The sequence below is a fragment of the Carassius carassius genome, chromosome 44 (genome assembly GCF_963082965.1).
Source record: "Carassius carassius chromosome 44, fCarCar2.1, whole genome shotgun sequence".
In the NCBI taxonomy this organism is placed as follows: Eukaryota; Metazoa; Chordata; class Actinopteri; order Cypriniformes; family Cyprinidae; genus Carassius; species Carassius carassius.
The window spans coordinates 660416-679236 of record NC_081798.1 but is presented as its reverse complement, the minus strand read 5'-3'; the positions used below and the strand labels follow the sequence as shown (position 1 = coordinate 679236).

The 18821-nt window shown below is 43.2% G+C and overlaps 1 protein-coding gene across 2 annotated transcripts in view; it reads left to right on the top strand.

Annotated features, from left to right (window-relative positions):
- ero1b (endoplasmic reticulum oxidoreductase 1 beta) overlaps positions 1-18431 on the top strand; it is a 33651-nt gene extending 15220 nt beyond the window's left edge. For both annotated transcript variants that reach the window (XM_059537709.1, XM_059537710.1), the window contains exons 12-16: positions 9584-9830; positions 11218-11287; positions 12698-12784; positions 12860-12993; positions 18015-18431. In XM_059537709.1, the coding sequence (XP_059393692.1) occupies positions 9584-9830; positions 11218-11287; positions 12698-12784; positions 12860-12993; positions 18015-18075 (599 nt within the window). In that variant the 3' untranslated portion in view covers positions 18076-18431. The remainder of the gene's footprint in view (positions 1-9583; positions 9831-11217; positions 11288-12697; positions 12785-12859; positions 12994-18014) is intronic.
- Positions 18432-18821: the final 390 nt, after the last annotated feature.

The following is an 18821-nucleotide window of genomic DNA, read 5'->3' as shown; positions in this document are numbered from 1 at the left end:
GTTTCAGTACAAAAAAACTATAAATATCCTACTGATCCCTAACTTTTAAGCAGCAGTGTACAAACATACACACACATGCAAACACTCACTCACACACACGCATGCACAAACACACACACACACTCACTCTCTCACAAACGCACTCACTCACTCACACACACACACACAAACTCTCTCTCTCAAAAACGCACACACACTCACTCTCTCACAAATGCACACACACACACACACACACTCTCTCACAAACGCACACACACACTCTCACTCTCTCACAAACGCACACACACTCACTCTCTCTCACAAACGCACACACACTCTCTCACAAACGCACACACACTCACTCACTCTCTCTCACAAACGCACACACACTCACTCACTCTCTCTCACAAACGCACACACACTCACTCACTCTCTCTCACAAATGCACACGCTCACTCACTCTCTCTCACAAATGCACACGCTCACTCACTCTCTCACTCTCTCTCACAAACGCACACGCTCACTCACTCACTCACTCTCTCACAAACGCACACACACTCACTCACTCTCTCTCACAAACGCACACACACTCACTCACTCTCTCTCACAAACGCACACACACTCACTCACTCTCTCTCACAAACGCACACACACTCACTCTCTCTCTCTCACAAACGCACACACGCTCACTCACTCTCTCTCACAAACGCACACACACTCACTCACTCTCTCTCACAAACGCACACACACTCACTCACTCTCTCTCACAAATGCACACGCTCACTCACTCTCTCACTCTCTCTCACAAATGCACACGCTCACTCACTCTCTCACTCTCTCTCACAAATGCACACGCTCACTCACTCTCTCACTCTCTCTCACAAATGCACACGCTCACTCACTCAATCACTCTCTCTCACAAACGCACACACACTCAATCACTCTCTCTCACAAACGCACACACACTCACTCACTCTCTCTCACAAACGCACACACACTCACTCACTCTCTCTCACAAACGCACACACACTCACTCACTCTCTCTCACAAACGCACACACACTCACTCACTCTCTCTCACAAACGCACACACGCTCACTCACTCTCTCTCACAAACGCACACACGCTCACTCACTCTCTCTCACAAACGCACACACGCTCACTCTCTCTCACAAACGCACACACGCTCACTCACTCTCTCACAAACGCACACACGCTCACTCACTCTCTCTCACAAACGCACACACGCTCACTCACTCTCTCTCACAAACGCACACACGCTCACTCACTCTCTCTCACAAACGCACACACGCTCACTCACTCTCTCTCACAAACGCACACACGCTCACTCACTCTCTCTCACAAACGCACACACGCTCACTCACTCTCTCTCACAAACGCACACACGCTCACTCACTCTCTCTCACAAACGCACACACGCTCACTCACTCTCTCTCACAAACGCACACACACTCACTCACTCTCTCTCACAAACGCACACACACTCACTCACTCTCTCACAAACGCACACACACTCACTCACTCTCTCTCACAAACGCACACACACTCACTCACTCTCTCTCACAAACGCACACACACTCACTCACTCTCTCTCACAAACGCACACACACTCACTCTCTCACAAACGCGCACACACAATCTCACTCTCACAAACGCACACACACTCACTCTCTCTCACAAACGCACACACACTCACTCACTCTCTCTCACACACGCACACACACTCACTCACTCTCTCTCACACACACACACTCTCTCTCACAAACGCACACACACTCACTCTCTCACAAACGCACACACACTCACTCTCTCACAAACGCGCACACACTCACTCTCTCTCACAAACGCACACTCACTCACTCTCTCTCACAAACGCACACACACTCACTCACTCTCTCTCACAAACGCACACACACTCACTCTCTCTCACAAACGCACACTCACTCACTCTCTCTCACAAACGCACACACACTCACTCACTCTCTCTCACAAACGCACACACACTCTCTCTCACAAATGCACACACGCACACACACTCTCTCTCACAAACGCACACACACTCACTCACTCTCTCTCACAAACGCACACACACTCACTCACTCTCTCACAAACGCACACACACTCACTCACTCTCTCTCACAAACGCACACACGCTCACTCTCTCTCACAAACGCACACACGCTCACTCTCTCTCACAAACGCACACACTCACTCACTCTCACAAACGCACACACACTCACTCACTGACTCACTCTCTCTCACAAACGCACACACACTCACTCACTCTCTCTCACAAATGCACACACACTCACTCACCCACTCTCTCTCACAAACACACACACACTCACTCTCTCTCACAAACGCACACACGCTCACTCTCTCTCACAAACGCACACACGCTCGCTCACTCTCTCTCACAAACGCACACACGCTCGCTCACTCTCTCTCACAAACGCACACACGCTCGCTCACTCTCTCTCACAAACGCACACACGCTCGCTCACTCTCTCTCACAAACGCACACACGCTCGCTCACTCTCTCTCACAAACGCACACACGCTCGCTCACTCTCTCTCACAAACGCACACACGCTCACTCACTCTCTCTCACAAACGCACACACACTCACTCACTCTCTCTCACAAACGCACACACACTCTCACTCTCTCTCACAAACGCACACACACTCACTCACTCTCTCTCACAAACGCACACACACTCACTCACTCTCTCTCACAAACGCACACACACTCACTCACTCTCTCTCACAAACGCACACTCGCTCACTCACTCTCTCTCACAAACGCACACACGCTCACTCTCTCTCACAAACGCACACACGCTCACTCTCTCTCACAAACGCACACACGCTCACTCTCTCTCACAAACGCACACACGCTCACTCTCTCTCACAAACGCACACACGCTCACTCTCTCTCACAAACGCACACGCTCACTCTCTCTCACAAACGCACACACGCTCACTCTCTCTCACAAACGCACACACGCTCTCTCTCTCACAAACGCACACACGCTCACTCACTCTCTCACAAACGCACACACGCTCACTCACTCTCTCACAAACGCACACACGCTCACTCACTCTCTCACAAACGCACACACGCTCGCTCACTCTCTCTCACAAATGCACACGCTCACTCACTCTCTCACTCTCTCTCACAAATGCACACGCTCACTCACTCTCTCACTCTCTCTCACAAATGCACACGCTCACTCACTCTCTCACTCTCTCTCACAAATGCACACGCTCACTCACTCAATCACTCTCTCTCACAAATGCACACGCTCACTCACTCAATCACTCTCTCTCACAAACGCACACACACTCAATCACTCTCTCTCACAAACGCACACACACTCAATCACTCTCTCTCACAAACGCACACACACTCACTCACTCTCTCTCACAAACGCACACACACTCACTCACTCTCTCTCACAAACGCACACACACTCACTCACTCTCTCTCACAAACGCACACACGCTCACTCACTCTCTCTCACAAACGCACACACGCTCACTCACTCTCTCTCACAAACGCACACACGCTCACTCACTCTCTCACAAACGCACACACGCTCACTCACTCTCTCACAAACGCACACACGCTCACTCACTCTCTCTCACAAACGCACACACGCTCACTCACTCTCTCTCACAAACGCACACACGCTCACTCACTCTCTCTCACAAACGCACACACGCTCACTCACTCTCTCTCACAAACGCACACACGCTCACTCACTCTCTCTCACAAACGCACACACGCTCACTCACTCTCTCTCACAAACGCACACACGCTCACTCACTCTCTCTCACAAACGCACACACACTCACTCACTCTCTCACAAACGCACACACACTCACTCACTCTCTCTCACAAACGCACACACACTCACTCACTCTCTCTCACAAACGCACACACACTCACTCACTCTCTCTCACAAACGCACACACACTCACTCACTCTCTCTCACAAACGCACACACACTCACTCACTCTCTCTCACAAACGCACACACACTCACTCTCTCACAAACGCGCACACACAATCTCACTCTCACAAACGCACACACACTCACTCTCTCTCACAAACGCACACACACTCACTCACTCTCTCTCACACACGCACACACACTCACTCACTCTCTCTCACACACACACACTCTCTCTCACAAACGCACACACACTCACTCTCTCACAAACGCACACACACTCACTCTCTCACAAACGCACACACACTCACTCTCTCACAAACGCGCACACACTCACTCTCTCTCACAAACGCACACTCACTCACTCTCTCTCACAAACGCACACACACTCACTCACTCTCTCTCACAAACGCACACACACTCACTCTCTCTCACAAACGCACACTCACTCACTCTCTCTCACAAACGCACACACACTCACTCACTCTCTCTCACAAACGCACACACACTCTCTCTCACAAATGCACACACGCACACACACTCTCTCTCACAAACGCACACACACTCACTCTCTCTCACAAACGCACACACACTCACTCACTCTCTCTCACAAACGCACACACGCTCACTCTCTCTCACAAACGCACACACGCTCACTCTCTCTCACAAACGCACACACTCACTCACTCTCACAAACGCACACACACTCACTCACTGACTCACTCTCTCTCACAAACGCACACACGCTCACTCACTCTCTCTCACAAACGCACACACGCTCACTCACTCTCTCTCACAAACGCACACACGCTCACTCACTCTCTCTCACAAACGCACACACGCTCACTCACTCTCTCTCACAAACGCACACACACTCACTCACTCTCTCACAAACGCACACACACTCACTCACTCTCTCTCACAAACGCACACACACTCACTCACTCTCTCTCACAAACGCACACACACTCACTCACTCTCTCTCACAAACGCACACACACTCACTCACTCTCTCTCACAAACGCACACACACTCACTCTCTCACAAACGCGCACACACAATCTCACTCTCACAAACGCACACACACTCACTCTCTCTCACAAACGCACACACACTCACTCACTCTCTCTCACACACGCACACACACTCACTCACTCTCTCTCACACACACACACTCTCTCTCACAAACGCACACACACTCACTCTCTCACAAACGCACACACACTCACTCTCTCACAAACGCACACACACTCACTCTCTCACAAACGCGCACTCACTCACTCTCTCTCACAAACGCACACACACTCACTCACTCTCTCTCACAAACGCACACACACTCACTCTCTCTCACAAACGCACACTCACTCACTCTCTCTCACAAACGCACACACACTCACTCACTCTCTCTCACAAACGCACACACACTCTCTCTCACAAATGCACACACGCACACACACTCTCTCTCACAAACGCACACACACTCACTCACTCTCTCTCACAAACGCACACACACTCACTCACTCTCTCTCACAAACGCACACACGCTCACTCTCTCTCACAAACGCACACACGCTCACTCTCTCTCACAAACGCACACACTCACTCACTCTCACAAACGCACACACACACGCTCACTCACTGACTCACTCTCTCTCACAAACGCACACACACTCACTCACTCTCTCTCACAAATGCACACACACTCACTCACCCACTCTCTCTCACAAACACACACTCACTCACTCTCTCTCACAAACGCACACACGCTCACTCTCTCTCACAAACGCACACACGCTCACTCACTCTCTCTCACAAACGCACACACGCTCGCTCACTCTCTCTCACAAACGCACACACGCTCGCTCACTCTCTCTCACAAACGCACACACGCTCGCTCACTCTCTCTCACAAACGCACACACGCTCGCTCACTCTCTCTCACAAACGCACACACGCTCGCTCACTCTCTCTCACAAACGCACACACGCTCGCTCACTCTCTCTCACAAACGCACACACGCTCGCTCACTCTCTCTCACAAACGCACACACGCTCGCTCACTCTCTCTCACAAACGCACACACGCTCGCTCACTCTCTCTCACAAACGCACACACGCTCGCTCACTCTCTCTCACAAACGCACACACACTCACTCACTCTCTCTCACAAACGCACACACACTCACTCACTCTCTCTCACAAACGCACACACACTCACTCACTCTCTCTCACAAACGCACACACACTCACTCACTCTCTCTCACAAACGCACACACACTCACTCACTCTCTCTCACAAACGCACACTCGCTCACTCACTCTCTCTCACAAACGCACACTCGCTCACTCTCTCACAAACGCACACACGCTCACTCTCTCACAAACGCACACACGCTCACTCTCTCTCACAAACGCACACACGCTCACTCTCTCTCACAAACGCACACACGCTCACTCTCTCTCACAAACGCACACACGCTCTCTCTCTCACAAACGCACACACGCTCACTCTCTCTCACAAACGCACACACGCTCACTCACTCTCTCACAAACGCACACACGCTCACTCACTCTCTCACAAACGCACACACGCTCACTCACTCTCTCACAAACGCACACACGCTCGCTCACTCTCTCTCACAAACGCACACACGCTCACTCACTCTCTCACAAACGCACATACGCTCACTCACTCTCTCACAAACGCACATACGCTCACTCACTCTCACAAACGCACATACGCTCACTCACTCTCTCTCACAAACGCACACACGCTCACTCACTCTCTCTCACAAACGCACACACGCTCACTCTCTCTCACAAACGCACACACTCTCACTCACTCTCACAAACGCACACACACTCAGTCACTGACTCACTCTCTCTCACAAACGCACACACGCTCACTCTCTCTCACAAACGCACACACGCTCACTCTCTCACAAACGCACACACGCTCACTCTCTCACATACGCAAACACGCTCGCTCACTCTCTCACAAACGCACACACGCTCGCTCACTCTCTCTCACAAACGCACACACGCTCGCTCACTCTCTCTCACAAACGCACACACGCTCGCTCACTCTCTCTCACAAACGCACACACGCTCACTCTCTCTCACAAACGCACACACACTCACTCACTCTCACAAACGCACACACACTCACTCACTGACTCACTCTCTCTCACAAACGCACACACACTCACTCACTCTCTCTCACAAATGCACACACACTCACTCACCCACTCTCTCTCACAAACACACACACACTCACTCTCTCTCACAAAGGCACACACGCTCACTCTCTCTCACAAACGCACACACGCTCACTCTCTCTCACAAACGCACACACGCTCACTCACTCTCTCTCACAAACGCACACTCGCTCACTCTCTCACAAACGCACACACGCTCACTCTCTCTCACAAACGCACACACGCTCTCTCTCTCACAAACGCACACACGCTCACTCTCTCTCACAAACGCACACACGCTCACTCACTCTCTCACAAACGCACACACGCTCACTCACTCTCTCACAAACGCACACACGCTCACTCACTCTCTCACAAACGCACACACGCTCACTCACTCTCTCACAAACGCACACACGCTCACTCACTCTCTCACAAACGCACACACGCTCGCTCACTCTCTCTCACAAACGCACACACGCTCACTCACTCTCTCACAAACGCACATACGCTCACTCACTCTCTCACAAACGCACATACGCTCACTCACTCTCTCTCACAAACGCACATACGCTCACTCACTCTCTCTCACAAACGCACACACGCTCACTCACTCTCTCTCACAAACGCACACACGCTCACTCTCTCTCACAAACGCACACACTCTCACTCACTCTCACAAACGCACACACACTCACTCACTGACTCACTCTCTCTCACAAACGCACACACGCTCACTCTCTCTCACAAACGCACACACGCTCACTCTCTCTCTCACAAACGCACACACGCTCACTCTCTCTCTCACAAACGCACACACGCTCGCTCACTCTCTCTCACAAACGCACACACGCTCGCTCACTCTCTCTCACAAACGCACACACGCTCGCTCACTCTCTCTCACAAACGCACACACGCTCGCTCACTCTCTCTCACAAACGCACACACGCTCGCTCACTCTCTCTCACAAACGCACACACGCTCGCTCACTCTCTCTCACAAACGCACACACGCTCGCTCACTCTCTCTCACAAACGCACACACGCTCGCTCACTCTCTCTCACAAACGCACACACGCTCGCTCACTCTCTCTTACAAAGGCACACACGCTCGCTCACTCTCTCTTACAAAGGCACACACGCTCGCTCACTCTGTCACAAACGCACACACGCTCGCTCACTCTCTCTCACAATCGCACACACGCTCGCTCACTCTCTCTCACAAACGCACACACACTCGCTCACTCTCTCTCACAAACGCACATACGCTCACTCACTCTCTCTCACAAACGCACATATGCTCACTCACTCTCTCTCACAAACGCACACACGCTCACTCACTCTCTCTCACAAACGCACATACGCTCACTCACTCTCTCTCACAAACGCACATACACTCTCTCACAAACGCACACACGCTCACTCTCTCTCACAAATGCACACACGCTCACTCTCTCTCACAAACGCACATACTCTCGCTCACTCTCTCTCACAAACGCACATACTCTCACTCACTCTCTCACAAACGCACATACGCTCACTCACTCTCTCTCACAAACGCACACACACTCACTCTCTCTCACAAACGCACACACACTCACTCTCTCTCACAAACGCACACACACTCACTCACTCTCTCTCACAAACGCACACACACACGCTCACTCTCTCTCACAAACGCACACACACACGCTCACTCTCTCTCACAAACGCACACACACACGCTCACTCTCTCTCACAAACGCACACTCGCTCACTCTCTCACAAACGCACACACGCTCACTCTCTCTCACAAACGCACACACGCTCACTCACTCTCTCTCACAAACGCACACACGCTCACTCACTCTCTCTCACAAACGCACACACACTCACTCACTCTCTCTCACAAACGCACACATACTCACTCACTCTCTCTCTAAACACACACACACACACTCACTCTCTCTCACAAACGCACACACGCTCACTCACTCTCTCTCACAAACGCACACACGCTCACTCTCTCTCACAAACGCACACACACACACTCACTCTCTCTCACAAACGCACACACGCTCACTCACTCTCTCTCACAAACGCACACACACACGCTCACTCTCTCTCACAAACGCACACACACTCACTCACTCTCTCTCACAAACGCACACACACACGCTCACTCTCTCTCACAAACGCACACACGCTCACTCTCTCTCACAAACGCACACACGCTCACTCACTCACTGTCTGTCACAAACGCACACACACAAACACACACACATGCAAACACACCAACAAACAGACACAAATAAAAAAAGTAGATAGAAAGCTAGTGTTGAAAGCTAGTGTTTAAACTAATCAAGCGGTTAGAAACTGAATGAGAGTGCATGTAATAGAGGGTCCAGGGCTGCTCCAGCTGGTCTCCCTGTGGTCCTGTAACGAGTGTTTCCTGCAGAGGGCTGGGGGAAGTCTGTCTGGGGTCCGAACCTGCACGAGTTCAGACGGCGCTTCGACCCTGCCGAGACCAAGGGCGAGGGAACCCGCCGGCTCAAGAACCTCTACTTCCTGTATCTGATCGAGCTGCGCGCGCTGACTAAAGTCACTCCGTACTTCGAGCGCTCCTTCATCAACCTGTACACAGGAAACACACAGGAGGACTCCAGCACCAAAGATCTGCTGCTGCAGGTGCTCAACGAGACCAAGTGAGACACCACACACACCACAGAGAATACACAACACACTGACCCTGAGCACAAAACACTCATGCGTCTCAGCTCTTCTGGAAGCTCAATAAATGATCTCTCCATTGATGTCTGGTTTGTCAGGAGGACAATATTTGTCTGAGATACAACTATTTGAAAATCTGGAATCTGAGGGAGCAAACAAATCTAAATATTGAGAAAATCATCTTTAAAGTTGTTCAAATGAATTCTTAGCAATGCATATTACTAATAAAAAATGTAGTTTTGATATATTTACGGTAGTAGATGTACTAAATATCTTCATGGAACATGATCTTTACTTAATATCCTAAAGATTTTTTACATAAAAGAGAAATGTATTATTGTGACCCATACAATGTATCGTTGTCTATTGCTACAAATATACTCCAGAGACTGCTTTTGTGCTGCAGGGACACACAAATATATATTTATTTATATTTATAAGCTATATTTGCATCCTAGAATAAATACTCAAGAAATAATGGAAAATACATCAATATATTTATTTATTTATTTATTTATTTAAATACAATAAAATACAGAATAAATTCTCAAGATAAATCATAATTAATGTATTAAAAAATTGTGTTTTCAATTTCAGTATCATTTAAAGACCGAATGAATACACAGATTAAATAATGTTTAAATGATTGTAGTTCGGAGGAGAAAGAGCTCATCTTAATTGAGAAACATTAAATGCAATGTTATGTAATATTATTTAACGCATGACTGTTATTGTGTATTATTTTAACATTCCTTTTATACGGAAAATCTTAATTAAACAGATTGATTAATAGAAATGTAATAATAATTAAAATTTTATATTTATGTATTAATTCTTTCAAAAAAAAAAATACACAAACAATTATCTCCTTATATTACCTTATTATATTATATATTATTATTATTATATTATATATTCTTCCTCAAAATATTGATTGATTGGAAAAAGGTTAATAGACTTAACCTGATGTTGTGTGTCAATAATTTGCATTTGTTTTATGATACAATATTTAATAATTAAATGTATTTGATTGACATGACATTATTGCATAAAATGAAAAAAAAAAAAAAAAATTCTAATGTATAATTATTGTACACCATTTTATGAGCTTATATTTCCTCCAGAATAAATAATAAAAAAAAAAGGGGGGCATTTAATATTTAAATATATAAATGCTGTTAGTATAGACATTAAGGATGTTTCTTATGATTTTAGTTTGAGCTCGTTCTTATTTAGAAACATGTGCGTCACTAAATGTATTAATAATCACACTGCATTGCTATTAAAATGATCTTTGAATCATGTTAATAATGTTCTGATCGAGAGCAGGTTAAAGGATGTGATTGTGTTGTGTTTGTGCAGATCCTTCCCCATGCACTTTGACGAGAGCTCCATGTTCGCAGGCCATAAAACAGAGTCAAAGACACTCAAGGTGAGCTGAGCGTGACTGATGCATTCTGGGCCGCTTTACAGAACACAACGTGGTTCAGTGATCATCTGATATCAGTATATTCTCTCCAGTGCAGGTTTCATATTGACCCTTGATTTGTATGCAAGCTCATTTGCATATTCATATTTCAAAAGAAGCCTTCGAAACTCAGTGAGATTAAAAAAACGTGCACACATTTGCAGAGCTTCATTAAGACATGCAATCATTTGTTCATGACAGATAGCTCAGGAAATGGCTTTGTGTGTCACTAGATTGACTAGAAATGAGTCAGTTAAAGCACAAACATCCCATAATACTTCAGTGATGCAGGGTTTATGCAGATCTTTAAACATCCAGAAATGTAGGTCTTAAAAAGGTAAAAGTCTTAAATTCATAAAACCATGGCATTAAATGTTGCATGCACTAAGAAAAAAAAATCTTTCTCAATATGTTTTTCTATCTAAACATCCCGTAAATAAGAACATATGCTGGTCACATTTCACACAAAAAAAAAACAAAAAGCAAAAAAAAATTCATTACTGTAAGGACTTTAAAAAAAAAAATATATATATATATAGATAGAGAGAGAGAGAGAGAGAGAGAGAGAGAGAGGGAGAGATTTATAGATTATTATTATTTTTTAAGTGAAATATGACCTGTATATATTCTTGACTGGTTGGCTTACTACTATTCGGTTTTATTTTATTTTATTTTATTTTATTTCATTTAGTTGAATTGTTTTATTTTATTTTAAATTATTTCTTTTATTTCATTTAGTTGAATTGTTTTATTTTTTATTTTAAATTATTTTTTTTATTTCATTTAGTTGAATTGTTTTATTTTATTTTAATAAAATTTAATAATTTTTTATTTAGTTGAATTGTTTTATTTTATTTTTATACAATTTTATATATATTTTTTTAGTTGAATTACATTATTATTTTATTTTAATAAATGTTTTTATTTTATTTTTCTAATTTAGTTGAATTGTTTTATTTAATTATTTTATTTTATTTAAATTACATTTAAATCCTTAAATCATGACGCATTACCTGCTGATGCAAAAACAAACAAATCAAGTCTTGGTTTTTGAGAAAATAAACAAGTTTATGCTTAAAACCAGGACAAATATATGCCAGTGGTGTATAAAAACTTGATTTGAGAAGATTTTTATGAAGCCGTCAGCAGATATCTGTTCATGTTTTAATCATAAACTCACTTTGTTTTGATCAGTTTCTCATAAAATAAAACATCTTATCTTCTGTCAGTAAATCAGAAAGTACAGACTGTTTTTTCCGGTCCTGGATCTAAAATATGTACTGTGAAATAAATGTGATGTTATTAATGAAGAGGTTGAGGAATGACGAGAAAGCGACTGATGAAGGACGGTGTTGATTTGATGTGTGTGTTCAGGAGGAGTTCAGGCTTCACTTCAAGAACATCTCTCGGATCATGGACTGTGTGGGCTGCAGTAAATGCCGGCTCTGGGGAACGTTACAGGTAAAAGAGCTTCTCTTTGTTTGACATCGAAGTGTTTGGATGTGAGCTGAGAGTGAAGCGCTGTTGTCCCGTCAGACTCAGGGTCTCGGAACCGCCCTCAGGATCCTGTTCTCAGAGAAAGAGATCAAGAGCCTTCCAGAAAACAGTCCGTCCAAAGGCTTCCAGCTCACGCGGCAGGAGATCGTGGCTCTGCTCAACGGATTCGCCAGGTAACGATGAACCAAGCACCGTAAAAAGTAGGCAAACATCAATGCCTTGAATTTTATACGAGCAGCTATTGGAAGCAAGTGCAAATTGATAATCAGAGGTGTGACGTGTATTATTTTTGGCTCATTAAAAATTAATCTTGCTGCTGTGTTTTGGATTAATTGTAAAGGTTTGATAGAGTTGGCTGGAATGCCAAGAGGGCATTGCAATAGTCCAGCCTGGACAGAATAAGAGCTTGAACAAGGAGTTGTGCAGCATGTTTCGAAAGAAAGGGCTTGATCTTCTTGATGTTGAATAAAGCAAATCTGCAGGATCGGACAGTTTTAGCAATGTGGTCTGAGAAAGTCAGCTGATCATCAATCATAACTCCAAGGCTTCTAGCTGTTTTTGAAGGAGTTATGGTTGATGTGCCTAACTTGATGGTGAAATTGTGATGAAACGATGGGTTTGCTGGAATCACAAGCAGTTCTGACTTGGCAAGGTTGAGTTGAAGGTGATGGTCCATCATCCAGGAAGAAATGTCTGTTAGACAAGCTGAGATGCGAATAGCTACCGTCAGATCATCAGGATGGAATGAGAGGTAGAGTTGAGTGTCATCAGCATAGCAGTGGTATGATGAGCCATGTTTCTGAATGACAGAACCTAATGATGCCATGTAGACAGAGAAGAGAAGTGGTCCAAGAACTGAGCCCTGAGGCACCCCAGTAGTTAGATGTTGTGACTTGGACACCTCACCTCTCCAAGATACTTTAAAGGACCTATCTGATGGGTAAGACTCAAACCATTGAAGTGTGGTTCCTGAGATAACCTTTGCCAGTAGGGTTGATAGGAGGATCTGGTGGTTAACCGTTAGGGATGCACGATCATGATTTTTCATGGCCGATACCGATTTTTTCTTACAAGCAAACTGGCAGATTCCGATACCGATTTCTGATTCTTTTTTTTCTTTAAGCAACAACCAAGAAAGAAGGAAAGTGTACATAAACAAGATGTTTAGTTGGTATTTAATAGGCCAAACTGGCTTTTGGCTATTGAAAACAATAACCGTGACATCTGAAATTAACGGCAGTAACTGCACAGTTAGTAGCCTACATTCAATACAAACATAGATGGTACAGACATCAGCAATTAGCTTTTGTTTTTGAATTGGGTTGAAACTACATAGAACCGGCCTTAAATTAAAAGATTAACTGTAACCATGTGAAAATAAAGGCAAAAACTGCATAGTTTTACAATCCAAACAACACAATCAACACACATTCAATAAGATGTTTCTTAATCAGCATTCAGTATTTTAGTTTTTAAATTTGGTTAAAAAAAAAAAAAAAAGTCTTTACCAGTGAGACTAAATAAAAGTATGCTATATAAATACATATTCCAAAATGTTAAAATCAAATAATGTTGGTGCGAATAAAACAGATGCAAAGTGTTTCATTCGTCCAATTAAAAAAATAAATATATTAGGGTAATGATTCACTTCTATTTTTTTTTACATGAGCCAATGAAAAATAAATAACTTATTTTCTCAATTAAAAAAATATAGATGTGAATCATTACCCTAAAATGTTTTAAATGAAACACTTTTTTTCAGTGTGCTATAGCAGGTGATTTTTAAATCAAATTAAGTTTATGTAATTTTAAAGTAAAATAAAAATAATCATTCTAATGCAGAACTGACATTTACTTCTGGCTTTTCAAACAGGTAGGCCAGTTCTAATTTACAAAAAAAAAAAAAAAAACATTTTAGTTTTGTCACAGTATAGTCCGTTTCGTTTCTCATCCAACACGTGAGAAGTTAAGCTGAACATCTCTTCACGGTCTACACGTGTGCAGGGACAGGTACAATATATGCTTGCGCAGCTTCAGTGAGCAGAAAAGGGACTCTTATTTGTGCGTCATTTCACCAACGGCTGATCGCTTCCTGCTATCTGTGCCTCAGACATGAAGCTCTGCATTTCCAGTGCTGAACGGCTGCCCGTGTCCTGCGCATAGGTCCTGCGCACAGATTTCGAAATACTTCCACACAGCTGACATGATAGCGAATGATTACAATGTAGTCTGTGCACACGGGCGTACTTCCGGAAAAATTGGCCGGAAAAAAAAAGACCAAAAACCGGCTGATTGCCGATCGCATATTTTAAACAAAAACCGGCCGGTTCCGATTTATGGCCGGTCAACCGGTGCATCCCTATTAACCGTGTCAAAAGCAGCGGACAGATCAAGCAGGATAAGTATTGAAGATTTGGATTCCGCTCTTGCCAGTCTTAGAGCTTCAACAACTGAGAGCAAGGCCGTCTCAGTTGAATATCCACTTCTGAAGCCAGATTGGTTGCGGTCAAGGAGGTTGTTGTGTGTGAGAAATGTAGAGACTTGGTTGAACACAGCTGGTTCAAGTGTTTTTGCAATGAAAGGAAGAAGGGAATCTGGTCTGTAGTTCTCTAAAAGAGATGGGTTGAGGGTGGGTTTCTTAATTAGTGGAGTTATACGTGCCTGTCTAAATGATGAGGGAAAAACACCAGTGTGGAGGGAAGTGTTGATGATGTGAGTGAGTGCAGGTACAACTGCAGGAGAAATGGCTTGAAGGAGATGAGATGGAATAGGATCAAGCGGGCAAGTAGTAGGATGATTAGAAAGGATGAGTTTGGAGACTTCTGCCTCAGAGAGTGAAGCGTATGGGTAGCAATATTCAATTTGGGATGTAATACGCATTTACATTTACATTTTCCAATACATTTGTGCAACGTTTGGTTTTTGGAATTACATAATTTTCATATACCATTTCATACACCAGTTTTAATATGTAAAATGAAAACTAATTTTAACGCTTTGTTGCAAAATTAAGATGAAAATGTATTACAGAAATGATTAGATATGTATAACATGTTCAAGCAAAAACTGTGTCAAAATGATCATTTAAATGCTATTTTTCTTAAATGCATTAACACTCACAGTCAAGACACTTACGATTGCATTTTCATTCAGTGTCCCGCAATGAATGTAGCAAAATTCAATGTGCACATTGAAAATGCATTCCGAGCCGATCACGTGTCCGCCCCCTCGCGCCATGTCAATCACTGCGTGAACAAGGCGGGGCTTGCAGAAGGTCAGAGACTCAAATCTCAAGAAGAGGATTCAAGTGAGAGAACATGGACAAGACCGTTGGTCCGTGTATGTTTTGATCATTTCGGTTTATGGCTTCAATATTTCTTTTGCACTTGTGGGCGGAGCTGAAATGCTGCTTTCATCTGATTGGTCGAATCGCTCCAGCTTCAGCTCGGTCTTTTCATTCTTTCAGACAGAATAAGAGTCGTGTGTAATGTCTGAAACCACCGCTCACTGTTAATTAGCATAATATCTGAATCAGATGATGCTGGGCACATAATTCGTGCTGCTGAGACCTGCAAATTATTTCTAGGTTGTAGTATTGTATGAATATTGTCCCACTGATAAATACAGTGCAAATAGTTCTGTCTCTTTGGAAAAAAGTGAAGTGGAAATAAAAATCAATAATAGACTGAACAGTTCCATGTCTGTAACATTTACCACTCTCATCTTTTAAGTCATAAGGCACTAGGTATGTGTGTGTGACATTAATAAATAATTGTAAAAATTAATAGTTACATTTCTGAAATACAAATAGTAAAAATAGCTCTGTGCTGCTCAGTGCTTCTGTAGCCTACCCCAGAGCGCCCTCTCGCGGCTGTAGACGGTAATGTTTTCTCTTGGTTCTGAATAAATGTGACTTATATATATTTTTTTCCTCGTCATGACGTATTTTTGGACTGATGCAACTTATACCGAAAAATACGGGTAACATTATTATTATTATTATTTATTATGAGAGTAACTGACACAGACTAGAACTTTAATGTTTCACCAAATTCAGCTCAGATCTTCAGACTCGTCTGATTCGTGTTGCTGTATGACTGGCCAGACTTACCTTCCCAAAAAATCCTATTTAATTTTATTTCATAAATTTAACTATATTTATTTCCACTTCACTGTTATCCAAGGAGACAGAATTATATGCACTGTTTTTATCAGTGGGACAATATTTATACAATACTATAACCTAGAAATAATTTACCGGGGTCTCTTGCAGGTCGCAGCAGCACAAATTATGTGCCCAGCTACATCTGATTCAAATATTATGCTAATTAACAGTGAGCGGTGGTTTCAGACATTACACACGACTCTTATTCTGCCCGAAAGAATGAAAAGACCGAGCTGAAGCTGGAGCGATTCGACCAATCAGATGAAAGCAGCGTTTCAGCTCCGCCCACAAGTGCAAAAGAAATATTGAAGCCATAAACCGAAATGATCAAAACGTACACGGGCCAACGGTCTTGTCCATGTTCTCTCACTTCAATCCTTTTCTTGAGATTTGAGTCTCTTGACCTTCTGCAAGCCCCGCCTTGTTCACACAGTGATTGACATGGCGTGAGGGGGCGGACACGTGATCGGCTCGGAATGCATTTTCAATGTGCACATTGAATTTTGCTACATTCATTGCGGGACACTGAATGAAAATGCAATCGTAAGTGTCTTGACTGTGAGTGTTAATGCATTTAAGAAAAATAGCATTTAAATGATCATTTTGACACAGTTTTTGCTTGAACATGTTATCCATATCTAATCATTTCTGTAATACATTTTAATTTTAATTTTGCAACTTACAAAGCGTTAAAATTAGTTTTCATTTTACATATTAAAACTGGTGTATGAAATGGCAAATGAAAATTATGTAATTTAATTTTCATTTTCATTTTGCACCAAACGTTGCACAAATGTATTGGAAAATGTAAATGTAAATACAGAAATGCATTGCCATTTTACATATTCCATTCCAAATTGAATAATGCTACCCATACGCTTCCATAGTAAATGAGTGTATGTTTGCTGTTATCAATCTTGTAGCTTCTACTTCTAGTCACGTTTCGTTCACTCTTATTCTGCTCACAGCTGTTTTGGTTTATGGCTCATGACACTTTAATGAAGGGTTTTTGTCTGTGTCTCTCTCCAGATTGTCCACTAGTATAAAAGAGCTGCACAACTTCCGCACGCTGCTGAAGGATCAGAGGTAACGTCCTCCGGACCTGCAGGGGGCGGCAGCTCTAGCCTCAGGGACACGTCACACAATCCTCCTCCGTTCCTTTCTTCTCAGTCATTTCTGTCAGCTTTGACTGCGGTTTGTTACGTAGCGCTGCCTTTCCCTTCCTTCTCTTGGGTTTGTGTGAATGTCTGTCTGTTTCTGCTGACAACAGTGATTTCATTATTCTCAGTTTGTTAGTAATCAGGTGAATCCCGTGAATAAGAACATTTGCAGGTCACATTTCACATGAAAAATCACAAGTGATTATATTTTGCATGAAGCAAATGAAAACCTTTTATTACTGTAAGGACTTATTTTCTTTATGCATATATATAAGGAGAGAGAGATTTATAGATTTTTTTTTTAAAGTGAAATATGACCTGTATATATTCTTGACTGGTTGGCTTACTACTATTTTTTTTTTTTTTACATTTAATATTTTTTTTTATTTAGTTGAATTGTTTTATTTTATTTTATTATTATTTTATTTTATTTTAATTAAATAAAAAAAAATTTGTTGAATTTTTATTTTATTAAAAAAAACATTTTGTTGAATTTTGTTTTATTTTTTTATTTCATTTAATAGTTTTTTATTTAGTTGAATTGTTTTATTTTATTTTATTCTTTTATTTTAATTAAATGTAAAAAAAATTTTTTTTTTTTTTGAATTATTTTATTTTATTTAAATTTTTTTATTGTGTGTGTGTGTGTGTGTCTTTTACAGACATTCCTCATTTA